Source organism: Pempheris klunzingeri, chromosome 23 (genome assembly GCF_042242105.1).
Source record: "Pempheris klunzingeri isolate RE-2024b chromosome 23, fPemKlu1.hap1, whole genome shotgun sequence".
NCBI lineage: Eukaryota > Metazoa > Chordata > Actinopteri > Acropomatiformes > Pempheridae > Pempheris > Pempheris klunzingeri.
In genome coordinates, this window is record NC_092034.1 from 1,096,686 (window position 1) to 1,123,785 (window position 27,100).

The window sequence follows — 27,100 nt, forward strand, 5'->3', positions numbered from 1 at the left end:
ATGTTCCCCCTGCAGCTGCTCGCCATGCTCTTCATCTCCACCCCCACACACGACGACAGGGACGAGGAAGAGGAGGCACACAGGAAGCAGGAAGTGGCTCTGCGGAGGGGAGACCTGCTGGTGGTGCCCAGGACCCTCTTCACCCACTTTGGGATTTACCTGGGGGGAGGCAGGTGAGTCGGACGATCTGATTGGACGAACAGGCTTCGGTCGTGTTGATCAGTTTCTCATCTTCAGATTAAAGTCGTTTCCTCACTTTCCTCCCTCCTCTCGTCTCCTCTCCTCCTTTCTTCCTCTCCTCTCCTCTCCTCTCCTCTCGTGTCCTCCCTCTCCTCCTCTCTCCTCTCCTCTCCTCTCCTCTCCTCTCCTCCTCCTCTCCTCTCCTCTCCTCTCCTCTCCTCTCCTCCTCCTCTCCTCTCCTCTCCTCTCCTCCTCCTCCCTCTCCCCCCCCCTCTCCTCCAGAGTGGCTCATTTCATCCCTGACATCCTCCCCGTGGTCTCTGCTGATCAGACTTGGATCAATCAGGTTGTCACCAACACCAGACTCCTGCTGGGGGTCCTGGCCAAGGTACCTCCACCATCACATGACGATGGTGATGATGATGATGATGATGCTATGAAGGCTCAGCATGGCGTGTAGTTAGCGTGTTCTGTGTGTGTCTGTGGTCCTCAGCGGGGCAGCGTGAGGGTCGACTCAGTGAAGGACTTCGCCTACGGCTCACCGATCCTCGTCAACACCACCGACCAGGTGAGGAGGAGCTCCCTCTGCAGGTGAGGAAGACCTCCCTCTGCAGGTGAGGAGGAGCTCCATTGATCTGAGAGATGGTTTGTTAATTTATTTAATGATAAGAATTGTTATAATTATTATTATTGTAATTATTGCTTTGTTTCCCTCCCACCTGTCCTGCCGTCTGTCCAGGTGTGCAGCCGCCCTCCTCTGCGGGGGGACGAGGTGGCCCAGAGGGCGGAGAAGCTGCAGGGTCATGTGACCTACAGCCTGCTGTGGTACAACTGCGAGCACTTCGTCATGTACTGCCGGTACGGCACCGTGACGAGCCTGCAGACGTTTCAGGTGACGCCACACAGACAGACGGTGTAAAGGATGTCCAGCAGGGGGCGACGCCACGTTATTTAAACATCTATTTATTTTTTATTTATCATTATTAATCTATTTGTTTCATTTTTATTCATTTCTTATTTATTTATATTTATATATTTAAATTTAATTTATTTCTAATTTATTTGGATGAGAAAATGAGCCGAGTTTACAGTCAGCAGGATTTTCCAATGACAATGATGGTCCATTTAGAGGAAAATAGAACCTGACCAATCAGAGGAGGGTCCTGACTGATCCTGACCAATCAGAGGAGGGTCCTGACTGATCCTGACCAATCAGAGGAGGGTCCTGACTGAACCTGACCAATCAGAGGAGGGTCCTGACTGAACCTGACCAATCAGAGGAGGGTCCTGACTGAACCTGACCAATCAGAGGAGGGTCCTGACTGAACCTGACCAATCAGAGGAGGGTCCTGACTGATCCTGACCAATCAGAGGAGGGTCCTGACTGAACCTGACCAATCAGAGGAGGGTCCTGACTGAACCTGACCAATCAGAGGAGGGTCCTGACTGAACCTGACCAATCAGAGGAGGGTCCTGACTGAACCTGACCAATCAGAGGAGGGTCCTGACTGATCCTGACCAATCAGAGGAGGGTCCTGACTGAACCTGACCAATCAGAGGAGGGTCCTGACTGAACCTGACCAATCAGAGGAGGGTCCTGACTGAACCTGACCAATCAGAGGAGGGTCCTGTCTAAACCTGACCAATCAGAGGAGGGTCCTGACTGAACCTGACCAATCAGAGGAGGGTCCTGTCTAAACCTGACCAATCAGAGGAGGGTCCTGACTGATCCTGACCAATCAGAGGAGGGTCCTGACTAAACCTGACCAATCAGAGGAGGGTCCTGACTGATCCTGACCAATCAGAGGAGGGTCCTGTCTAAACCTGACCAATCAGAGGAGGGTCCTGACTGATCCTGACCAATCAGAGGAGGGTCCTGTCTGAACCTGACCAATCAGAGGAGGGTCCTGTCTAAACCTGACCAATCAGAGGAGGGTCCTGACTGAACCTGACCAATCAGAGGTGTTCCTTCCTCTGTAACAGACCTGGTGTCCTGGTTTCGGTGTCCTGGTCCCCTCAGACCTCCTCCAGCGGCCCGGCCGACCTCTGGCTGCGAGGCGTTCGCGTCCCGCTGCAGATTAATGGTCCGATCAGGCTTTAATTGGGTTAATCCTCCCTGTTCTTCTCTGGCGTCACATCGCAGCTTCGACCTGCACATGAGATTTAAAAGGAGGAATTTTATTGTGAAAGAGCAGAACAAAGGAAGCTTTGAGCCTCCGGACCGAACAGACGAGAGGCTGAGGAGGGAGTTTGATACGTTTAGCAACAAAACTGATTGTTCCAAAAGTCAAATAGCTTTGATCTGTTGTGTAAAAGATTTTATATCTAAAGTTAATTTAATCTCAGTTGGTTCATGTGTTCTGCACTTATTTATTATATATATTTTACAAGCAAAAGTCTGAATTTTACTGAAGTAGAATTTAAGTATTAGCTTTAAAATACACTCAAAGTACCAAAAGTACTCATTATGCAGAATACTGCTGTGATATTACTGGATTATAATAATTGTTACATTCACGTGTTCATCAGTAAAAAGTAAAAATAGAAATAAATAAATGATGAAAACAACAAATAAAAGAATAAGAACGAATAAAAGTGAAAATAAATAGATAAATAAATAAATTAACAGATAGATAAATAAATTAGTAAATAGATAAAGATTAAAATGAAAACAGTAAATAAAAATGAATGAATAATTAAATAAATAAACAAAAATAAATAAATAAATAGATAAATGCGACTCTTCGTGTTTCATCCAGTCCAGCTTCCCTCCTCTTCCTCTTCCTCTTCCTCTTCTTCTCTTCTCCTCTTCTTCAGTTCTGTAAGACGGTCAGGAAGCTGTTGCTGAGTCGGCGTGTTGCCAAGGTGATGGCGGCGCTGGGGGCGTGTCTCCTCGTCCACCTGGGGGCCGTGACCCCCTGCTCGGCCCTGCTGGCCGTCCTGCTGCCCTTCCTCATGTGGATGGCTGCGTAGACCAGTGATGGAAACATGAAACAGACAGCAGGTTCACCTGATGTGAGTGTTTCCGGGGTCAGAGGTCATCTCCTGCTCCTGCAGCCTTGACTTCTATTCAAAGAGGAGTCAGTAAAAACACATTCACACCAGCTGATTCTGTCTCTGCATCCTCCTCATGTATGTTATTCATGTTCATGCTCATGTTTTCTCATGTGCTATATGAATAAAATTGCCATTTACTGAATTCTATTAGTATTTTTTGAATCCTCTCATGCATTTGGACAAGGGGAACTACAATTATGAGCTTTTTATTTTTTTCCTTTTATTGAAGAACACAAATATGGTATAATAAAATATAATATATATATATAATATCAAATATAATATTTTTATTTTATTTCATTATGGGAACGATCTAAATGTTGTCCCGCCTTCCGTACCCCAGACAACCGTGCTGATTGGCTCAGAGGGATCGGTCTTCACGTCAATCATGATATCGGCCATTTGATTGGAGAAAGTAGACAATCGTCAGTTGTTGCCAGGTGACATTTTTTCCGGTAATTGAAGAGCGTCATATTATCTACCAACTGTTGTCGGTTCGAGTTTTAATCCCGTTGAGAAGAAACTCGTTTTTATCGTGAGAGGAAATGGCGACAGGAAGAGGAGGTGAGTGTGTTTAGCTGAAGTTAAACCAGCTAACTGTTCGCCAGGAAACATCTGGAAGAAGTTACGGAGCCGCTAACGGTAGCATATCGTTCGCTATTTTAACGGCTACTTAGCTAGCTGCTAACTTTGTTTTTAGCTTCTAATGCTGTTTTATGGACGTTTTACTACTTCACACTTACTGGCTAGCTTCTTCTTCTCCTTCTCACTCCTCTTCGTCTTCTTCTTTCCCCCCTGGGGTGGGATTGGGGGGCTTTCTGGGTCCTAAGTGATCCACAGAGAACAGCAAATGATGCTAGCTAAAGTTAGCATGTGTACGAGTAGATTAATCAATCCTAATCTCTAGTTTCTGAAATCTCACTGAAGTTATGTTCCAGTAAATGTTAGGATGAATGATGATGATGGATCCTTTCCTTTGCACCAAAGTCCTAAATAAAGAAATACAAACATTAGTTAAAGTTCACCAGTTAATTTTGGTTAACATGATATTTATGTTTCAGATTATTGGGTGAAATATCGACATTAACTGAAGATGACTGTGTGATTAAAGTGCTGCAGGTGAATTAAGATCATATGCTGATACCTCAGCGCTCTGTATCTCAGGTGTTCCAGGTAAATCCAGCAAACCTGCTCAGATAAAAGGGGGGAAAAGGCCAAATTAGTTTAAAATACTACTAATAATATAAGTGAAAATGTGAAAATACAGAAATTAATCCCTGCAGGTTTGGGTTGTGTGGCAGAGTTTATGATTAAATCCACTTAAATGTGGTTAAATGTGGAAAAATACAGTTTTATTATCTCACAGGTGTGTTTGCAGCCTCCACCTTTCCACTAAAGCAACTTTTCTTTAAAAAATCTGTCCTTTATTGCTTCAGTCTATAAGAAAAGCAAGTTGTGGCTCAGGGTATTAATTGTGTTGAAGCAGACAGCTAACCCTGATGTTGATGTTCGCTGGACAGACGGTGACAGAGAGTCGGACGGAGACGTGGACGGGGACTCTGGTAAAATCTGCCCGCTGGAAGGTGAAGACGAGTTCGAGGCGTCCTGCGGCAAAGAGATGGCTCTGCTCGCCCTGATGGAGAAGACGGGGTACAACATGGTGCAGGAGAACGGGCAGAGGAAGTACGGTGGACCGCCGCCAGGTGTGTGTGTTTATGTTTGTGTAAAGACCATGACGTGTAAGATCTGTTTAGTTTGACCACAAACAGCTGTTGTATCGCTCTCTGCAAACACACCAGACTACATTCACTAAAACAGGGATTTTACCTCACAGGAGCTGCTGGTCTGCTGCTGCCTCCATCAGCTGGTTTATTTGTGTTATTGTGTGACTTTGGTGTTTTAAAGGGTTAGTTTAGATCCAACGTGATATTTGTGAGACACACAACAAAACAAACTAACAGATGGAGGCAGCAGCAGCTCCTGTGTCCTGTTCTCTAAAATCCCTGTTTTAGTGAATGTAGTCTGGTGTGTGTGCTGTTTGTGGTTAAACCAAAAGGATCTTCCAGGTCTCTCTCTGTAGGGATCCTTTCCATGATGCTGTCACACACTTAGAATAACACTCTGAGCCTGTCAGTGGATCAAACAAGCTCTTTTAGTGGACCTACTGTGATCTGCTGGACCAATTCCAACACTTTTACAATCTACCAGTCGTTTAGACAGAAGAATACAAGTTTACGAGTTCCGGACTTGTCCTTTAATATCAGGATTGTAATAATTATGGAAAGTTACACTGAGAAACAAGTGTGTAATAATTCTGATAACCAGCCAGCCTCTGGGTGCCAGACTGGCTGATGGGAAATGCTTTTCAGGTGGAACTGACCCAAATAACAAGCCTCCTGTTTTCACAAAGCTCCAGTTTTGGTGGATGGCAGCCAGACGAAGGCTTGACTCGTTTAATAAACACACTCCGAACATCAGAGGAGCACATGTAAACATGTCTGTCATACGCCAGAGCCGCAAAGATGATACTGAGCAGATGAGGAATGTGTACATGCCGTAATCTAATTTCCATTCAGACGCCCGATGAATGTCTGATTAAAGTCATCTGAGGGGAGATCCAGCTGCGTTTGAGGGATTAATAACCCAAATAATACATTCTTTGATTACATAAAGCCCCCGAGAGCTCTGTAATCTGTTAAAAGAAGACCTGAGACGTGAGTGAAATTACAAGACGTCATCACTTAAACCCATTAATGCATGACAAAGGCCAAACACAAGAAGAAACCAACAGGATTATAGAGACGTCTCACTTCAAAGCATCCAGAACCTGACTAACTGTGACCGCCTTTATTCAGGTCGGTTATTAAATCAGCTAAAGACATTCTGTGACTTCAAATCTCTATCAAGATAATTAGATTGACTCTAATTCTCATTTCTGTTGTTATCGCTGAGCTGACGGCCGATTGGTGGGCTGATGCTTGTTGTAACTATTGTCAGCTTGTAAAATTGTGCTTTAAATGAATGTAGTTTGGTGGTGGGAGATTCAGGCCTTCAGCCACACCAGACAGGGATCAGCTGACTGACCGCCGCTTGTTTTTACTGAAACTGTTCTTCGCGCTGCAGGCTGGGACGGCCCGGCCCCCCCGCGGGGCTGCGAGGTGTTCGTGGGGAAGATTCCCAGGGACCTGTACGAAGACGAGCTGGTGCCGCTGTTCGAGAGAGCCGGCCGGATCTACGAGTTCAGACTGATGATGGAGTTCAGCGGGGAGAACCGCGGCTACGCCTTCGTCATGTACACCAACAGGTGAGCGGCTCGGGCACAGACACTGTCCACTTTAGCTCAAACACTCAGGTGATTTATTTTTCTAAATATCTGAAATACAGCCATGTACTGTAGGTGACACACTGACTGTGGAGAAGGAGCTCAGACTGCCACACTGAGTAAAATACTCTGTTACAAGTTTACTGTTAATACAGAAACATTAACAGTTAAATAAACTTAAAGTGTTAAAGTAAATGTACTTGTTACAGAATGGACCCTTACATCGTATCATTGGAATATTATTAGTGTTTTTATTGACTAAAATGTAAAATATTTGCCTGTAAACTGTAGTGAAGTTGTAAAAAACAGAATTAAATGGAAATACTCAAGTGGACCGACTCATTGATGACGTGTTGGTGATGGCTGCCGGTTGGCGTCCAGGGAAGCGGCTCAGAGAGCGATCCAGATGCTGGACAACTGCGAGATCCGCCCGGGGAAGTTCATCGGCGTGTGCGTGAGCCTGGACAACTGCCGCCTCTTCATCGGCTCCATCCCCAAAGACAAGAGGAAGGACGAGATCATGGAGGAGATGAAGAAGGTACGCACGCACGGCGACCAGCCAACAGGCGTAACCATGGAGACAGATTAATCCCACACAACACAAATTAAGTAATGTGGCTTAAAGCTGGATGGAGGTGACTTCATAAATGTGGTGCAGTAAAACGTTTGTTTGGCTCATTAACAACAGCAGCATGTGCAGATGTTACTGTGAACTAGATCTACCTCCAGAAACACACAGGAAACACCTCCTACATGTTTCACTGTGTGTGTGTGCGTGTCTGTCTGTCTGTCTGTCTGTCTGTCTGTCTGTCTGTCTGTCTGTCTGTCTGTCTGTCTGTCTGTGTGTGTGTGTGTGTGTGTGTGTGTGTGTGTGTCCCAGGTGACGGACGGCGTGGTGGATGTGATCGTGTATCCCAGCTCCACAGACAAGAGCAGGAACCGAGGCTTCGCCTTCGTAGAGTACGACTCCCACAAGGCGGCGGCCATGGCGCGCAGGAAGCTCATCCCTGGTAACAGTAACACAGTACATTTACTCAAGAACAACTTAGAGGCACTTTACGCTACCTTATGAAGCCACTGGTCCACATCTCAGAGGGAAATATCGTACTTTACCTGCACTGCATGTGTCTGACAGCTTTGGTTACTTTCCAGAGGGAGGATTCACCACAAAGACCAAAGATTAATCAGTGATTTCAACATTTTCAGTGTCTGACGTCTTACAGACATCAGAGTGTGTCGTGTCGTGTCGTGTGTGTATCAGAGCCGTCTTTCTTCTTCTCTCCTCTTCTGAGTCATGTGACGACCCTTCAGATTTACCCGGGGACCCTGTGGAGGGGCCCGACCCCCAGGTTGGACTGTATATAAAGTAGTTGACAGTCTCCACGTGGTGCAGCTCCAACACTGATAAGAACAATAAATCAGCCACAGGGACCAAACTCTGCTTCTGCTTCAACACTCTCACTACGTTTTGCTGCTCATACGTCTGTGCTCACACTTAAAGTAGGACTTTGGAGCGTTTCTCTACCGTCTGCTTCTCCCCTCGGGTTCAGTTCCCGTCTGTGTCCAGCAGAGGGAGGCAGGAGGACACAGCAGCAGCAGCAGCTCCTCCAGGGCCTCTTTATCAGGCCGTCCTCCAGGAGGAGCTCAGCTGGGGGGGAGACTCGGTCTCTTGTGGTCACTGTGGAGGATGTGGCTTCCATCATGGGATATCAGGAGAGTCCCTGAAGTCTACTCCACACAGGGGGAGGGATGGGATTTAACTTTTTGGGCCAATTAGTGGAAAATCTGGGAGTTTTGTGCATCTTGTTAGTCGTAATTTTCTATTTAGTGGTAATTTTATCAGTAGTTTTTTTTCTTCTGGTTGTTTCTCTGCATGCTCATTAGTTATAGTTTCACTATATTCAATAAAGCTGCCAGAAAAAGTGTGAGAAACATTTGAGGAGCTCTGGCTACAAAATGATAATTACAAAGAAAAGTCTCTGACAGAAGTGCAAAAGAGTCTGAGATCTAAAGTGGGTTTGACATTATTTGTTTTGTTATGTTACATTTATAGGTCATGGAAATACATGTTGTTGTTCCAAACAGCTCCTTGTAACAACTTCTTCATTTGAATTTAAACATTTTGTGATAATAGATCAGTGATTTAGGGGTTTTGGACTGTATTTATCTGGATATTTTACTCTATTTCTGACATTTTAGAAGCCAAATGCTGAAATCTATTAATGAAGAAAGCCATGGATGGATTAATTTCTGATTAAAATACTAGAAACATCTTGTCAGTATAAAGCAGCACGACCCAACAGCATCAGAAAACGTGTGTATAGTTGGATCAGTGGCTCTGAAACAACCCAAAGTGAAGCTCCCTGAAGGAGGATTTGTTACAGCCCTGTGGGATTGGACGGACTAAGTTTGAGCTGGGTGGATAATAAAAAGGATAAACTGGCAGCCCAGTGTAGACAGTCTATCAGCCTTAAAGGAGAACTCCACTATTTTTAAACCTGGACCCTGTTTGACAGTAGTGGTATAACATCATGTGATCACCAGACTTCTTTGACAAAAACCTCATTTTACACGGTTGTTGCCGGTCCACTGCTGCCTCTGTTGGTTAGTTGGTTTGTGTTATTGTTTGCTCCACAAATGTTGTGTTTGATCCAAACTAACTCTTTAAAACACCAAAGTCACACAATAAGTCAGACAAACGAACTGTCCGATGCAGCAGTGGACCAGCAGCTCCTGTGTTCTACAAGGTAAAATTGCTGTTTTTGTCAATGGAGTCTGGTGCCGAGAGCTGTTTGTGGTTATACCAAGAGGATCTCCCTCTCTGTAGGCATCCTTTCCGTCATGTTTGCATTAACATAACGAAGTAACTAACGGGCCAAATAGGAGCAGATCAGACAACAAGGAGGCTTCAATGTGATCAAATATAATGATCAAGCAGAAGATGATAAATAACACCAGCCTGCTTCAAACGAAGGCCCCCGCCAGTATTTGAGGAAATACAACCACAATTCCAACCACAGAACATCAAACAGGAGTCCAACGCCATTGTTTCTGCGCCGTCCAGCACTCGATAAACCCTGAAGAGTTTATTAGAGCAGACACATGGCGTCCCAGTCACACACAGCGCTGTGGCCCAGCCATTACAAGGGTTTGAAACCAGCAGCGAAGTCGAAGGCTATGAAGACTGAAGGCTCCCTGTGAGGCTGTGCAGCACACTAATGATATGATACATCGAGTGAGACAGCAGCGATGTATAAACTAGAGACTTGGCTGATGTGTCTGTGGGCCGTGCTGGTCGTCTGTTGTGGGAATTAGTGCAAATCAATGGGCAGAACTGCTGCAGGACAGCGTTGGACTTTAGCATCAATGTGTAATGTAGCACATTGATTGGTCATGTGTTCAATTGACTGGGCTGTTTATCCTGTGGTTATTTTATCTGTAAACAGACCTAAGCTCGCCCCTCTCATCATCAATTTAAAGTCCACTTCACCCGCAGGAGCTTTTCCACAATTCTACTTTTTTAATTTACAAACTCAGACAAGATGCAACAGAAAAGTTCACGTTCATGCTCCAGTGGTCCAGTGGTCCAGTGGTCCAGCTACTGTAGGAGGCTCAGCAGCACCTCCTTATAGCACTGGCATCAGGAGAAGTTCTTACACATGTGACCAGCAGCTGGGTCACATCACACATCAAACACTGCCAATTAAAGGGTCTCTTTAGTATAAACGTCCCTTTTGGTGTTTCCATGCTGAGCTGCAGTGGAAGGATGATGAGAGATGATGTAGAGATCCACCTGAACCGGGACACGTGTCCCCGGTGTGTCCAGAGACCCTCAGTGAAGGCCGTCCCCCGTTGTCCCTACCTGGCCGTCCCTGTTGTCCCTACCTGGCCGTCCCTGTTGTCCCTACCTGACCGTCCCTGTTGTCCCTACCTGACCGTCCCTGTTGTCCTTACCTGACCGTCCCTGTTGTCCTTACCTGACCGTCCCTGTTGTCCTTACCTGGCCGTCCCCTGTTGTCCTTACCTGACCGTCCCTGTTGTCCCTACCTGACCGTCCCTGTTGTCCTTACCTGACCGTCCCTGTTGTCCTTACCTGGCCGTCCCCTGTTGTCCTTACCTGACCGTCCCTGTTGTCCCTACCTGACCGTCCCTGTTGTCCCTACCTGACCGTCCCTGTTGTCCTTACCTGACCGTCCCTGTTGTCCTTACCTGACCGTCCCTGTTGTCCTTACCTGACCGTCCCCTGTTGTCCTTACCTGACCGTCCCTGTTGTCCTTACCTGACCGTCCCTGTTGTCCCTACCTGACCGTCCCCGTTGTCCTTACCTGACCGTCCCCGTTGTCCTTACCTGACCGTCCCCGTTGTCCCCGTTGTCCTTACCTGACCGTCCCCGTTGTCCTTACCTGACCGTCCCCGTTGTCCTTACCTGACCGTCCCCGTTGTCCCCGTTGTCCTTACCTGACCGTCCCCGTTGTCCCTACCTGACCGTCCCCGTTGTCCTTACCTGACCGTCCCCGTTGTCCCTACCTGACCGTCCCCGTTGTCCTTACCTGACCGTCCCCGTTGTCCCCGTTGTCCCTACCTGACCGTCCCTGTTGTCCTTACCTGACCGTCCCCGTTGTCCTTACCTGACCGTCCCCGTTGTCCCCGTTGTCCCTACCTGACCGTCCCTGTTGTCCTTACCTGACCGTCCCCGTTGTCCCCGTTGTCCCTACCTGACCGTCCCCGTTGTCCTTACCTGACCGTCCCCGTTGTCCCCGTTGTCCCTACCTGGCCGTCCCTGTTGTCCTTACCTGACCGTCCCCGTTGTCCCTACCTGGCCGTCCCTGTTGTCCTTACCTGACCGTCCCCGTTGTCCCTACCTGACCGTCCCCGTATGAACCAGAGGAACAGTCAGTTGGGCTTCTTATGCTGTTTTGTCAAAGAACAGGACTGAGCGTGAAACTGATAATCAGATGAGAATCGTCAGGATTGATCGCAGGTTGTTTGCAGTAATTATTCAGAGCAGCGCGTCGATGCGCCCTAGAGGAAGAAGCCCTGAGCCAGCTGGTGAAGTCTCAGCTGAGCGGGTTTGTGTTTGCTGGTTAAAATGATAAATGTCACCTAACGGCGGATTATATCAGCGATGGATAATTATCCTTAATAACCTCTGGAAGGAAACTTGAGGCTGTTTATCTGACTGCAAACACACATCAGCATGGTGGACACATGCAGGTGTACGATCAGTGTGAGTCTCACACACACACACACAGTGTTTGATGGTGTTGTGAGGAACCTGCTGTGCTCTACAGGAACCTTCCAGCTGTGGGGTCACTCCATCCAGGTGGACTGGGCCGAGCCTGAGAAAGACGTGGACGAGGAGGTCATGCAGCGGGTCAGGGTCCTCTATGTAAGTACACCTGTGTGTGTGTGTGTGTGTGTGTGTGTGTGTGTGTGTGTGTGTTCTGAAATAATGTTCTGCTGCAGTAGAATCTCCTGTGAGGGAATTGAACAGACTCAGGTTTTTATTTCTCTCATTAAAGGGTAAAGTATCTGTCCTCATCCTGGTGTCTGAGTGACTGGTAGGTAGTAAAAATGTTGGAACTGGTCCAGTAGATCACCAGTAGATCACCTCAGCCAGCAGCCACCAAACGGGCTGCAACGTGATCCTTTGGGACAACTGCACTTGATCACAGTAGGTCCACTAAAAGAGCTTGTTTGATCCACTGACAGGCTCAGAGTGTTATTCTAAGTGTGTGACAGCATCATGGAAAGGATCCCTACAGAGAGAGACCTGGAAGATCCTTTTGGTTTAACCACAAACAGCACACACACCAGACTACATTCACTAAAACAGGGATTTTAGAGAACAGGACACAGGAGCTGCTGCTGCCTCCATCTGTTAGTGTGTTTGTGTTATTGTGTGTTACACAGATATTCTGTTTAATCCGAACCAACCCTTTAAAACACCAAAGTCACACAATAACACAAACACACTGACTGATGGAGGCAGCAGCAGAGCAGCAGCTCCTGTGTGCTGTGAGGTAAAATCCCTGTTTTTCATGAATGCAGTCTGGTGTGTGTGCAGAGAGGGATACAACAGCTGTTTGTGGTTAAACTAAACAGATCTTACACGTCATGGTCTTTACACAAACACACAAACACACACCCCTTCACCGTACTTCCTCTGCCCGCTCTCCTGCACCATGTTGTACCCCGTCTTCTCCATCGGTGCGAGCAGAGCCATCTGGAAGATGACAATACTGACAACAGCTGTTGTCAGTGGAGTCTGGTGTGTTTGAAGAGTGATAAAAACAACTGTTAATTATACGAAAATAAAGGAATAAAAATAAATAAAAGCCATAAAAACAAATTTAAAATATGTACAGAAAAAAACTAATTATATATTTTTAATTGAAAAATACAAATAAATATATTCACAAATAAATTTTGAAAAATTAAAATGTTTATAATATTCTTTTACTGTGGAGTCAGAGGGCCATTAAAAATGAATCTATAAGAATAACAGTAAGAAAATAAAATGAATAAAAAGGAAAAAATATGGAAAAATAAAGAAACCAAATAAATAATGGTTGTTAACATTATTGAATTATTAATTATAGAAAATGCATATAAAGAAAATAGATAAAAGAAAAATAAAGGGATACACATAAATAAATCACACATAAAAATAATTAAGAAAACAGAAAACTGATCTATGTGCAAAAAAAAAAAGATATATAAATAAAATACAAAAAATATGAAATGAATGAAACAAAAAATGTGAAAATGCTCATGATTATTCTTTTATATTTTATTTGTCTTTATGTTTCCATATTTATTTTGTCTAACAGATGATTTTCTTTTCCGGCTCGTGTCGACTTTCATGGAAATCTCAGCAGAGGGATCTAAAGAGAAGTCAGGAAATCCCATTAATTCTCCGAGGACCGGAGAGAAATGAGTTCATCAGGAGGCCGTTTTCTCTCCGACTGCAGTGGAATCTTTTGCCTTTTATATTCCTGCTGTCTTCCTCGTCTCCCTCCTCTTCCTCACTCACTTAAACGGCGGGCTCTGTAACCTAAAGACCCCCTTATCTTAAAGACGTCCAGGTTAACGGAGGGAACGGGGAACTTAAAGGGTCGGGGAGCCTTTGAATTGAAAACAATAACCACTTGGCGAGGCATGTAGTGAAGTGGGTTTGGTGTTTTTTCTGGGATCTCGGACGCGGTTGCACAAAACACCTTAACTTAAGATTTTCTTGGAATAAAATCAGTTTTACAAACACCTGAAATCAGGATTTGTCCTTTAAAAAAAATCCTTTAAAGAGTAAAAATGTCCTTAAAGTAACATCAGATGTACAAAACACACTTATTTACCTTTTTAAAGTTCTAGTTGAGGCTTTCTTTCTGCAAAACACCTTCGGTTAAGATTTACCTATTAAACAGAGTTAAGGTTTCCTTAAAATAAAATCTTTTCTTAGATAATTTTTAACAGGCTGACTGTGAGGCGACAACAGGTATTGGTTAAGGGCAAGTACAAGCCAGCCACCAAACTCCATGGACAAAAACACTAATTTTACCTCACAGAACACAAGATTTTCTGTCTACTGCTGCCTCCGTCAGTTAAGTTATTTGTGCTATTGTGAGTTACAGAAATATTGTATTGAACCCTTAAATTCATCAAAGTCAAACAATAACACAAAAACACTGACTGATGGAGGCAGCAGCAGAGCAGCAGCTCCTGTGTCCTGTTCTCTAAAACCCCTGTTTTAGTGAATGTAGTCTGGTGTGTGTGCTGTTTGTGGTTAAACCAAAAGGATCTTCCAGGTCTCTCTCTGTAGGGATCCTTTCCATGATGCTGTCACACACTTAGAATAACACTCTGAGCCTGTCAGTGGATCAAACAAGGAGGTGAGGTGATCTACTGGACCAATTCCAACACTTTTAGTACCAGTACAGGTAGGACTCAAGTATAAAAACACTGGACTTATCCTCTTAGTGTTTTTGTGTTTCTGTCTATGGTTCAGGTGCGTAACCTGATGCTGAGCACTACCGAGGAGACTCTTCGTCTGGAGTTCTCCTGCTTCAAACCGGGCTCCGTGGAGCGAGTCAAGAAGCTCACCGACTACGCCTTCATCCACTACCGCAGCCGCGAGGACGCCGTCACGGCGCTGAGCCTCATGAACGGAGCCCACATCGATGGCGCCTGCTTGGAGGTGACGCTGGCCAAACCGGCTGGGATCAAAGAGGGGAGCGTGGCCGGGAGGAGGTACAACAGCCGGGGGTACCTGGGAAACAACATAGGAGGAGGAGGAGGAGGAGGAGGAGGAGGGGACGGGACATTTCTCCTGCACAGGGGTGAAGGACGGATGGTGGGAGGAGCCGTGGACGGATGCTCTCCACTGAGAACGCTGCCCCTGTCGACTCGCCTGGGGAGCCCCTTCTACTCTGGAGCAGGAGGTGAGAGGGAGGTGTAGAGTGTGTGTGTGTGTGTGTGTGTGAGAACTCATAACATAAAATATCTTCGTGGTCATGGTGGTTGAGCTGTCCGACTAATCACAGCAGACTGTTGTTCAACCATATTTTCTGAACGGGGGGGGGGTGAGTCCAGTTAATTGTGTTTATAGAGCTCGACATCACATATCACACATTTGCCTCAAAGGCCGACCCCCTCTGTCCTCAGACCCTGGATGTGGACCAGGAAATACTCTTCCTCCGTAGCCCTTTCCAGCCGATTCCTAATGCTCACGTGCAGCCAGCTGTAAAAGATGGCTGAAATATTAATTGTTGATCCTAAACGTCTTCACTTGGAGCAGAACGATCTTTTCCGTTCCAGATGGTGCCGTGCAGCCTGGAGCCGACCTCCACATCACTTTTTATTAGTCTGTGCTCAGTTCTTCTGCTCCTCTCTGACTGTGGATGATGATAAAGTCAGCAGGCTGCTGCCTTTAGCAGGCCTTCACACAGCAGAGGCAGTCGTGAGGTGAATGGTTATGAGGTCCTCACAGATGGAGGTGTTCAGCTCAGGCTCTCCTTTCTAACTCAAAGACTTGCTTCCTGTCTGTTTTTTGGCCGTAGCCTTTGTTCAAAGTTCAGACAACAACACATTTTTATCAGTGGAAAATACACAGAAACAGGCTTTAACTAGTCTGTTCAGTCTGATGGAGACGTGAACGGGATCACAGGTTCTGATTCTAAGTTTAACAGGACACAGGTCTTCTGAACTCTGAGACACTGACATGGTGTCTTACTGCTGGAGACCTGCTTCCATCGACTGTGTAAAGGAAGTGAATGTGGCCACGATGAGGTCGCCCGTTGTTTTGAAGCCTTGAGTTCATCTTCACAGGTGTCGCCATCTTGGTTTTTCTTCCTGGTGTATCTTCCTCTAAATGGACCATCATTGACTAAATGAACTGAAGAAGACTGTAAACTAGAGACTGAGAGCAGAAACTGTTCCCTGAGCTGATAAATGAGGAGAGAAGTGTTCAGACCCAGAAGCTACGTCCACTTCTTTATACAGACTACAGCTGCATCACAGATATCGTCAGAGTGATGTTACGGCAACATTTACCAACACCCAAAACTCCCACTGTGTGCTTTAACGCTTAACAAAGACAAACTGTTTCTAAGAGAAAGCTGGAGTCCAAAGCTAGTTAGCATGGAAGCTAACAGGCTAACAGCTGTCTGTATGTTAATGTTATTCAGACTCAGTACACGTTGTGGTAGCTAGCTGATGCTCCCACAGCCCCGTCTGCTTCACCACCAGGAGACCACGCCCACTCAGGAAACAGGAAGTGTCTCCGTATCATTAGAGGCCATGTGCATCTTTGACCGAATGGTCTGGCGAGTGCGTTCTCACCATTAAAATATTAAGAATTGGTTAAATGTCTCCAGCTCTGCTGTTATGATGCAGCCCGAGCGTCTTTCTCTTTGATTCAGCGTGGCGATTCTTCAGCTTCTAATCTCATAAGTTTGAGCAGGTTTAGACTTTGTCTCTTCCATTACAAACCACATTCATCAAGTCCTGCTCCTGTATTGTTAGAGCAGCGATAATAATCTGTTGACCAAACAAAACCCCACTTCCCTGACACCCACAGACATTTTCTGAAAATGAGAAAAGTTTCCCAGTTATCTCTCCCACAAATGGACTGTGAAATATTTATGAGGGGGAAGATGTTGGAGCAGTAAGCCGCTGCTCGTCCTACTACAGGGAGGGAAGTATACGGGTAGATTTGGGGAGGGATAGACGAGAGAGGGAGGGAGAGAGGGGCTCCTGGGAAGAGGAATTAAAGATTCACTTTGGGAGTTAGACATATAATGGAGGGAAGAGACAGATTTAAGATTTAGAGATTCAGATGGGAAAAGGGGGGAGGAAAGATGGGGGCAGGGAGAGACGTGCTGTTGGCTGAATAGAGAAGGAGATTGGTGGGGATGAAGGGAATGAGAGAGGACGAGATTTAAAAGGGACATACGATTTAAAATGCACTCTTTAATCTCTTTTCATTAGAGACAAACTCTGACTGAGCAAAGAGCGTCCTCTCTCTGTGTTTCTGCTCCATCGGCCGCTAAATGTGTGAAAACGCTTCGTTTAGCTTCGGCTCCTCTTGTGACATCAGACGGGTCCGTTGATCACGTGACGTCCTTCTGTCAGGTGCTCGAGGCAGGTCTGCAGATTTAGACTTTTGGCTTTGATGGCTTCACCATACGGAGCCTCCAGGGCTCGTGTGGTAGAGGAAGAACATTGATGTGGAGTTTTGATCAGTAGATCGGGGGGTCGGCAAACCGGAAACACGGCTCGCTAAACCATCTGAAACCACGATGGAGTTGGACCAATGAAGGAAGGTAACCACGGTAACACTGTGGTAACACTGTGGTCTAACTTTCTCATCAGCAAACACAGTCTGGGATGTTTTAATTCTTATATATACAGAGCTGAACAAATGTGTCAGACCTCCACCCAGTGGAAGGTGTTTCCCTCCCCTGCCCTAAATTAACAGTATTGCTGATCACCAGAATATTTCTTTAGTTCCTGTGATGGTTAATCCTCCAGTATGTGCAGCTCTTTAATCACAATGATGTGTTTGAAATGATGGAAGAGGAATCTGGAGTAGAGGAACTGATGGACTGGACAAGTCAGAGTCCAGACTTGAATCCTATCGAACAGATCTGGGATTTATTGGATTAAAAAATAGATCTCACACTAATTTAATCCAAAGCAAGTCTGAGGGAACAGCTGGGAACTATTTGGAGCTCAATAACAAAAGAGACGGTGGAAAAGTCCATGAAAACAATCAGGTTTCAGATTTCTAAAATATTTGTGTTTTCTCGTTTTGATGACAGCTGGTCTGAGACATTTGTTAACCACTGTGTGTGTGTATATATATATATATATATATATATATATATATATATATAGCTTTTAGGATTTATCTTCAAGTGGTTTTGTTTAAAAGCTGATACGATGTATATCAAGACATCAAGCATGTTTTTCCATCAAAGACAAGCGCACACACACACACACACATGGATCCTGAACCATAACGCACCACAAACGTCTGCTCTCAACCTTCTTCTCTGGTCTCTAATGTAACTTCCGACACAAGCGTCTTGCAGACAGAGATATTCTAAAACACAGTTGATGTGGACGGGAAAGGGGAGAATGTGTTGTTAGAAGCGTCCGAGGCTTTGATGGGCTGATTATCTTAAGAAGACTACTTGTATGTTGTGTTTTGGGCTCAGCGTGTAGCAGCATGAGCAGCTCTGTGGCAGATCAGTCGGCCATTTACTCACAGTAATTATTAAAAATAACAAGCGCCACGTCAGTCTGACAGTGATGTATCGCTGTCAGAAGTGCTACGAAGCCTGTGTCGTGCAGACTGTTGAAACGTCACCCAACAGAATGAAAATGAATAATTTAAAACAAGCAAAGCCGACGGAGCAGCAAACATTTACATTTAATCGTGAAAACCAGAGTTTGTTGTAGCCGCTTCGGGCTCGGAGATAAACTCCACATTATGTGTTTTAGACAAGCGGGGAGACATAGAGGAATTTGCTAATTAGAGCGCTCCTCGGCTTGTTTAATGACATAATTGGCACAACTGGATATGTTTAATGTATCACAGTGGTTGTAGCAGCTCGAGTGTTTTGTTTACTGACAGCTAATGCTTGTCACACTGCTGGTTGTTCACCTATTGCCAACAGAGCCTACATGAATGTAGAACTGTAGAGAGAAAGCGAAAGTGTAATGAAAGAGAAGGGGACGCTCAGGAGATTAGACATGTCTGAGGAGGCTGATGAGCTGTGAGCGATGGAGACGTGAAGTTAGAGCGATGGAGCTGAGTCAGAGCTGAGTCAGAGCTGAGTCAGCGGCTCCTAATGAAGAGATAACTGGTGACGGTCCCGCTCTGCTCGCGTCTGAATCACACGCTGGAGTTTGATGTTGAAGAGTTTAGAAACATTTACTTCACCACCAGTCGCACGGAAACTCAACATCTGCTCAGCTGTTTGATACGTTAAGGTTATTTTTACTGTTTCACCTTGCTGTCAGGCGGCCCTCTGCAATGGGGAAGCTGCTCTCTCCAATGCCTACCAGACTCCATTGACAAAAACAGTCATTTTACCTCACAGAACACGGGGGTTGCTGGTCTCTCCTCCTCGATTGGTTAGTGTCTCTGTGTCATTGTGTGACTCTGGTTTTAGTTTTGGCTCCAAATGAACGTGCTAGCTCATTGATCGAGGCGGCGGTAGCACGGCGCTCTCCCGTGTTCTGTGAGGTAAAATTAACTGGTTTTCTGAATAGAGTCTGGTGGCTTTGAAGCGAGCAAAGAGAAAGAGAGAACGGCTTCTGTGCTCCTCAAAAGGGCTGTGTGACCCCAAGGTAAAGCAATAAAACTAGTGAAACGCTTATTGTACCTCCAGTTAGTTTGTGGTGTTGTGTGATTCTGGTGTTTAAATGTTCAGTGAACCAGTGAAATCCACCGTTGGGCTAATAGGCCTTTTTCACAGCAGACATTTTGACACGTCCCAGTAGGAATAAGCACAGGTGGTGGTAATAACATTAGCAGTGACTCTGTCCAAGTGACAGTGAGCCAGCCTGCACAACGCCAGCACCCTGAGACCAAAGCAGCTAAATGGAATTCAGCCATCACTCATTTCATTATCTACACCTGTGAAGAAGGCGCATTATGATTATTATTTTAATCTGTTTGTAAATGAACGCTCCCTGATTGGCCGACAGCTCGCACTCCCTGATTGGCCTCACCTGAGCAGATGTTGGTTCTGTCTGGAACGTTCTTTGTTCCTCAGCTTCCCCTGAGGAAGACCTGAAGTGTTTTATCTCCAGTAAAGTTTACAGGAAGTGAAAGGACTGTTAATGAATATTAAATGAACCTCAGCATCTTCAGCTGTGGAACAACGTGTCTGAAGCGGACGTGCTAAATATCCTCCAACTGTGCAAAGTAGAACTGCAGCACCGCTGAAAGGTCTTTGGGGAAACGCTGGTGTGTGAGTGCTGTCTAGCAGGAGCAGGAGCTCCGCTCGTCCATCTGTGTCAACACGGGATGCGTTCAGGGACAGCATTCAGTGTCGGTCACGTGTGTTTTGGCAGAGCCCAGCGTGCAGTCAGTGCAGTCAGAGGTCTGTTTGTTTGTCCTCGCAGTGCAGATTCTGGTTACATTAGAGCTGAATCCTCGGATCTTGGGGCTTAGTCAGCATGTCTAATGAGCGCCGCTGCTAATCCCGCCTCTCTTTGTTTGTCTCTGTGTGTGTTTCATCAGACGACCCAGACAGGTGTGTGTTCCCCCTGTTTCCCGGCACTCCCCTGTCCCCCACCAGCCTGCTGTCTCTGAAGCAGAGTCAGATCGGCTCTGCCGTCAGCCTGCTCGACTTCTACTGCCGCAAAAACTACTGGTCGCAGCCCGAGTACCACCTGTACTCCACGCCGGGGCAGGACGGGAAGCTGCTGCTGCTCTACAAGGTCTTTACACCATCCTAACGCACGATTACACTGATTTTAAACTCCTGTCTGTGCGCAGCAACGCTCTGGAAACAAACCAGGCTGGAGAGGCAGCATGATGAGATGGAGATTTATGTATGAAGTAATGCAGAGGAGTGCACACCAGCGACTCGCACGGACAACTATTCTCTCTGTCGAGAGTCCTCAGTGCATTATTATCACTTCACCTGAGCTCACCTCACCTCACTCTACCTCACCTCACTTCACTTCAGGCCACTTTACCTCATTTATTCTTTATTCCTTGTGCTGTACTCGGGCTCCCATTAGCTGCCACGAGGGGAGCAGCTACTCCTGCTGGAGTAAAAACATGTGAAACCAGACGTACAGCACATGTAAAAACTCTCAGTAAGGACATGATGAAGACACATTAAAGAAAAACTAAACATCACAATGGTCAACAGTAGTCTTCAGAGAGACGCTCCACCTCACTGTCACTTCCTGTACCTGTGCCAGGTGTGTCCCCCCCCCCCCCTTCAGGAGAGCAGCAGCAGGTCCTGAGTCTGTTCAGTCTGATGGAGACGTGAACGTGATCACAGGTCCTGATTCTTGTGTGTGTGTGTGTGTGTGTGTGTGCAGGTGGTGATCATGTCAACACGAAGCACCTACATCCCAGATAAGCTGTGTGTGCTGCTGGATGATGCCAAAGAGTTGGCTGCACAGACCACCCTGTGGAACCTGGGTACAGTTCAACACACACACACACACACACACACACATGCATGCATTCCCGAACCCTTTACCTTAACCTAGTCCTTCACAATGCAGGTAGGTCCTCGCAACTAAGGTGTAAAACCACACAGACACACTCCCGCTGCAGATTAGTGTGTGTGTGTGTGTGTGTGTGTGTCTGTGTGCTGTGTTCACCCAGACGCTGACATCCCGCTCTTGGACATAAAGCCTGTCTGGCTGTTTGTTTGCCCTGGATGTTGACTTGCTGTGTGTGCTGCCACACTGTCTACACGTGCGATATGCCGTAGAAACACACAGCAGAAGGTGTTTTTAGGTGAGGCAGGCTGCACAGGAGCTTAGTATGCTGGTATGGAATTTTCCTGCTGAGTGTTGGACTTGTGGGTCCACCTGCCCGGGGTTGGTAGGTAAACACTCATTTTCTGCTCCACAAAGCAGGGCGTCTGTCAGTGTTAAAAAAACAATTTGGCACGTGACTGAATTGTGTAGAAGTTTTTGTTTGGTGGCCTCTCTCCTCCGCTGCACCCGTCCAAATCAGACAATCTGCTTGATGCTTGATCTCGTGTTCAGAGACTCGGGCAGTGAAACAAACTGAGGTAAACTCTTTGTTTTCAGCTGCGGCCGCTTTAAATGGTGCTTTTTAGCATTAGCCCGTCCAAAGGGAGCTAACTTTAGCTTTGCTGCTCGTCGTTTAGTTTGGAGTATTTGAAGTGTGTTGTCGGTGTATTATCTACAGGAGAAGCAGGCAGGAGTCCCGCTGTGGATGGGGGCAGCAGCAAAATGGACTTTCACCTCCTAAAAAAAGGGCCACACAAGTGTACACCATATTTAGAATATTTCAGACAGCCCTTTCTGACGTTCTCTCTCTCTTTCTCTTTGCTCACTTCATAGCCACCAAACTCCATTCACAAAAACTGTAATTTAACTGTAGTGAACACAGGAAATAATGGACAACCAGCATTTGGTCGGTCGGTTGGTTTGTTTGTGTTATTGTGTCACTTTGGTGTTTTAAATGTTCAGTTTGGATCCAAGTGAACGTGTTAGATCATTGATTGAGGCAGCGGTAGCGTGGCAAACTCCCATGTTCTGCGCAGTAAAATCACTGGTTTTGTGAATGGAGTCTGGTGGGTTTGAAGCGAGCGAAGAGACCCCAAGTTAAAGCAGTGAAAATATTCACAATTTAGTGCACAACCGTCCACAGCAGCACTGCACAACATTCTCCATCCTCCCCCTGGACCTCACATGAATTATTTGTACTGAAAGTCATTTTATTTCAACACATTCAGTAGCCAAGAATCCTTTTAGTGATTGTTTTGTTTGTAAAATTATCTCTGTCACCTTTTATCAGCATGTTGGGTATGAAGGTATCCAGCATTATAAACTGACTGAAATGAGTCATCATGTCCTTTTCTGGACATTTTCACTTACCTGCCCAGCTATAAAAAGCGTGACACCTTTTCTTTAACTGGGAGAGCTGATATATATACATTTAATCACGTTTGCTCCCCTGATCGACACTTCAGAGCGAAGGAGGAAGGAAGGAGCTTCCGCTGTCAGCAGAGGACCGAAGAGTGTCAGGAAAAAACCTCCTTGAAACCCCTTGAATCCCCAGCAAGCAATGAAATGATGCTCTTGAATATAAAGCACAAGCACTCTTTATTTATCTTTATTGGAGAGGATGAATTGGAAGGATTTGTGCCAGCGTCAAAAAACTGAAAAGGCGGCCCGAGTGCACCAGAAAGCTTCAGTTCTATGTTAAACCTTCAGTGATTTGGTGTCAGGACGTCCCCTTTTTCCTCCCTCTTGATGGAAGCGGCTTGTTAACCACAGCTGTCATCACGGGAACAATGTCGCCCTCTCGTTCTTATGGGATGTAAAAGCTGGGCAAACAAAAACCAAGTCTAAAATCTGTTGTTGAAGGTTTGGGTGCTTCCTGCACGTACGAAGAGCGCTAACATGCCTGTGATCGTCTGGTGGAAGAAGTGCCTCCCCCCACTTTAATCTGAGCCCAGAAACCCTCCATTTGTACTGGTGACCTGTTTCAGCAGCCTGGAGCTGAAGCAGCACGATATTAAAGTCCCAGTCTAACTGTCATCATGTATTATTATTCACCAAGTTCTACCTGATGAGGGGAAGAGAGACGTCTTAGTCGGGTAGCTTGTGGTAATCAGCACACTGATTTGAGCAGCAGGGAGAGAAGTTTTGCAGAAGTTCAGGACCCCGCAGGCGTCAGTGTCTTTAATTACCGGGTCACCTGGGTGCTGCGGGACCGTTTGAATCCCTGCAAAGCAAAGTAGTTTGACTTCAGAGCGGTTTGGCAGCCGCGTCCTGCCTCGTGTCGTCTGAACTGCGTCGTAGCAGCTGTCGGAGTCTGAACCGGCGCCATCTGGAGCTCCCTCTGAGCCAATCACGACGCGGCCCGTGCCAGCGCCTCTCAAAGCCTGGCTGCAGGAGCGACATGCCGTACCTTTGAGGAGTTCTGCTCAAAATGAGATATTTGAAAGTAAACATCACCTGCAGAGGGGCTGACAGCACGCCGGCTGGAGACAAATCAAGACCAATTATCAGCATTTAAACATCTGCGCCGCTCAGTCACTCACTTCCACAGCATCGGAGGAGATAAACGCTGAGCAGCCAACAGGAAAATGACTTTCACCCAGAGTGACTCAGTACAGTAAGACATCCAGACTGAACCTGTGACGTCCTGCTGCTTTACAGTGGAGCTTTTCCAGCGTTAATGTTCTCCTACTTATTTATTACTGACAAGGTTGACTTTTGTGTGTGAAAGAAAATGGTCACGATTTTCAGATATGTGAGAGTTTATGTGTCTGTCGTCTTGTTTTAAAGGTCTCATATTATGCATTAGTCACTTGTTAATGTCTCTTCAACATAAATGTGTTTCCCCGTTATGCTGAGAGATCATCCTCTCTCTCTTTCTCCTGCTGCACCTTCTGGTAAATTTGTATTTAAAACACGTTTAGATTTGACTCCCTCTAAGATGTCATGAGGAGAACCCTGACCCCTGCAGCCACGTCTGCTCTGATGTTTTTTGAACATTAAACAGTGTAATGCTGTTGAAGGAGGGCCTGCAAAAACAAGTGTGAACTTTAGAATGAGCAGAATATGAGACCTTTAAAAAACAGCTCGACTCCAAAAGTATTGAGATTCTGCCATGTATTTAAAAAAAAACAAAAACACACTATAGACCTCCACTACACACTGACACACTGACTAACTAGCACACACACACTATAGACCTCCACTACACACTGACACACTGACTAACTAGCACACACACACTATAGACCTCCACTACACACTGACACACTGACTAACTAGCACACACACACTATAGACCTCCACTACACACTGACACACTGACTAACTAACACACACACACTATAGACCTCCACTACACACTAACACACTGACTAACTAACACACACACACTATAGACCTCCACTACACACTGACACACTGACTAACTAACACACACACACTATAGACCTCCACTACACACTGACACACTGACTAACTAACACACACACACTATAGACCTCCACTACACACTAACACACTGACTAACTAACACACACACACTATAGACCTCCACTACACACTGACACACTGACTAACTAGCACACACACACACACTATAGACCTCCACTACACACTAACACACTGACTAACTAGCACACACACACTATAGACCTCCACTACACACTAACACACTGACTAACTAACACACACACACTATAGACCTCCACTACACACTAATTTGCATCTCTCCGCTGCAGCGGGCTCAGTTTTATTAAGAGACTCAGAAATCCCCCATCATGCCTCTCTTTGGCTGATTTGTTCCTCGGCTTCCCCTCCTGGTGAAAACGGACTGGTCCTCTTGGGGAAGTGCAGCACGAGTCCAGCCATCCTCCTCATCGGCCGGTAGAGGGGAGCTCTGGAGCACAAAGGGGCTGAATCCAAATGAGTCCAAATGGTTTTCCTAATTGACTTGCAGGAAGCAGGACTGTGTGACCGTGGCTCTCTGGTGTCTCTGCACACCAGCCAACCCAGACGCAATTAAAAGGTTTTTCTTTTATTTTTCTGGGCACGAGATGTAGTTTTTTTTTTTTTTTTCCTTTAACGTGAGGAGGAAAGTCGGGAGTGCCTGGGCTCCTGGAGGTCCACCCCATGGTGCATGCTTTTAATCAAACTCTCACGCTCCCATCCATTTTTCATTTTCCCGGGTGTCTCTGAGGGAGTGGAGTATCTAAGCCAGCGAGGATACAGAACGCCTCCTCCACGTCCTCTACCCGTCCCCTTCCTCCCTCTCCCTCTCAGGCCTCCTTTATCTCTCTCCGTCCTGCCAGTCCCTGCAGGATCTCATGTATTTTTAGGAGTTTTTGGGGATAATTGCATCTGAAATGAGTAAATTTTCAGAATGAATGATTAATGGTGATTTTAGCCTCAACACACTGAAATGGCTGCTTTTTTTTTAAAAAGTGTGATTAAACTCCAGCTCTGCACAGGTGCTGCACAACACGTGAAACATTTGGGGATCTGTTCATTTGTGTTCCCCAGTTGGTTTTGTCAGTCGTTCCTTCATTATTGATGAGGGTTGCTGGGTTTGTGTGCAGCCTGAGATAAACACCTGCAGACAGTTCTCAGGAATTAGAAAATGCTTTATTTGTGTTTCGGCTTGTTGCACTCGTGTTTAAAGTTACCTTATGTTAGCGACCTTGAAGCCGAGCGAATCACTGAGTGCATTTCTGATGGAGCTTTCTGATACTCTGACACCTGCGTTGGTGACGGCCATGTCCACGTACGCTAGCGTCGGTTCTTCTAGGCACGTTACCACCAACACCACCTACTTCAGATACCAGACTTCCTGGAGTAGTCCAGTAGATCACAGTAGGTCCACTAAAAGAGCTTGTTTGATCCACTGACAGGCTCAGAGTGTTATTCTAAGTGTGTGACAGCATCATGGAAAGGATCCCTACAGAGAGAGACCTGGAAGATCCTTTTGGTTTAACCACAAACAGCACACACACCAGACTACATTCACTAAAACAGGGATTTTAGAGAACAGGACACAGGAGCTGCTGCTCTGCTGCCGTATTTAGTTCAGTGTTTGTGTTCGTGTGTGTTACACAGATATTGTGTTGGAATCCAAACGAACCCTTTAAAAACACCAACGTAGCACAGAAACAAACACTCTAACCAATTTAGGAAGCAACAGACCAGCAACTCTTTTACAGATGTTTTTCAATGGAGTTTGGTGTCTGTCAGTTGGGTGATGTAAGTCATGTTTCTGGTTTCTGGAGGCTAAAACAAGCTCTTTTAGTGGACCTACTGTGATCAGGTGCAGTTGTCCCAAAGGATCACGTTGCAGCCATTGCAGCCCGTTTGGTGGCTGCTGGCTGAGGTGATCTACTGGACCAGTTCCAACACTTTTACTACCTACCAGTCACTCACACACCAGGATGTGGACAGAGAAGATCCAGGGTTAGAAATGTCCCTCTCCTTCGTCCCATATCTCTCCTCTTATTTTGCCCCTGAACTCGTCTGTCTCACCCGCTCTGTTCCTCCCCTCCAGACTCGTCCTTACTGAGCGGCGCCTCCTGTGATCCTCCCAGCAGCCCCTCTCCTCCGCTCGCTGTCCCCCCCTCCGCCACCAGCCCGGGGCTGCTGACCTGCAGCGGCAGAGCCTTCACCTCCTGCCTCCCTCCTCCTCCTCCTCCTCCTCCTCCTCCTGCCCCGCCCTCCCCCTTTCCCCTCTCTCCCCTCTCTTCTCTGTCCACGCTCACCGCCCCCACCTCCCAAACACAGAGGCTCTACATGAGCCCCCAGTCGCCTTTCTACTGA

General features: G+C 46.3%; 2 protein-coding genes across 2 annotated transcripts; both read left to right on the plus strand.

Annotated features, from left to right (window-relative positions):
• LOC139223047 (lecithin retinol acyltransferase-like) lies at nt 1-3,153 on the plus strand. Its single transcript, XM_070854980.1, has 5 exons — nt 1-173; nt 463-568; nt 674-748; nt 920-1,072; nt 2,998-3,153. The coding sequence occupies exons 1-5, from the start codon at nt 1-3 to the stop codon at nt 3,151-3,153; spliced, it is 663 nt and encodes a 220-aa protein (XP_070711081.1).
• Nucleotides 3,154-4,831: 1,678 nt separating this feature from the next.
• rbm46 (RNA binding motif protein 46) lies at nt 4,832-27,100 on the plus strand. Its single transcript, XM_070855158.1, has 11 exons — nt 4,832-4,940; nt 6,361-6,541; nt 6,941-7,097; nt 7,440-7,569; nt 11,851-11,948; nt 14,565-14,997; nt 20,313-20,512; nt 21,128-21,230; nt 22,776-22,790; nt 25,515-25,539; nt 26,872-27,100. Exons 1-11 carry the CDS (start codon nt 4,856-4,858, stop codon nt 27,098-27,100), a joined length of 1,656 nt encoding a protein of 551 aa, XP_070711259.1. The 5' UTR covers nt 4,832-4,855.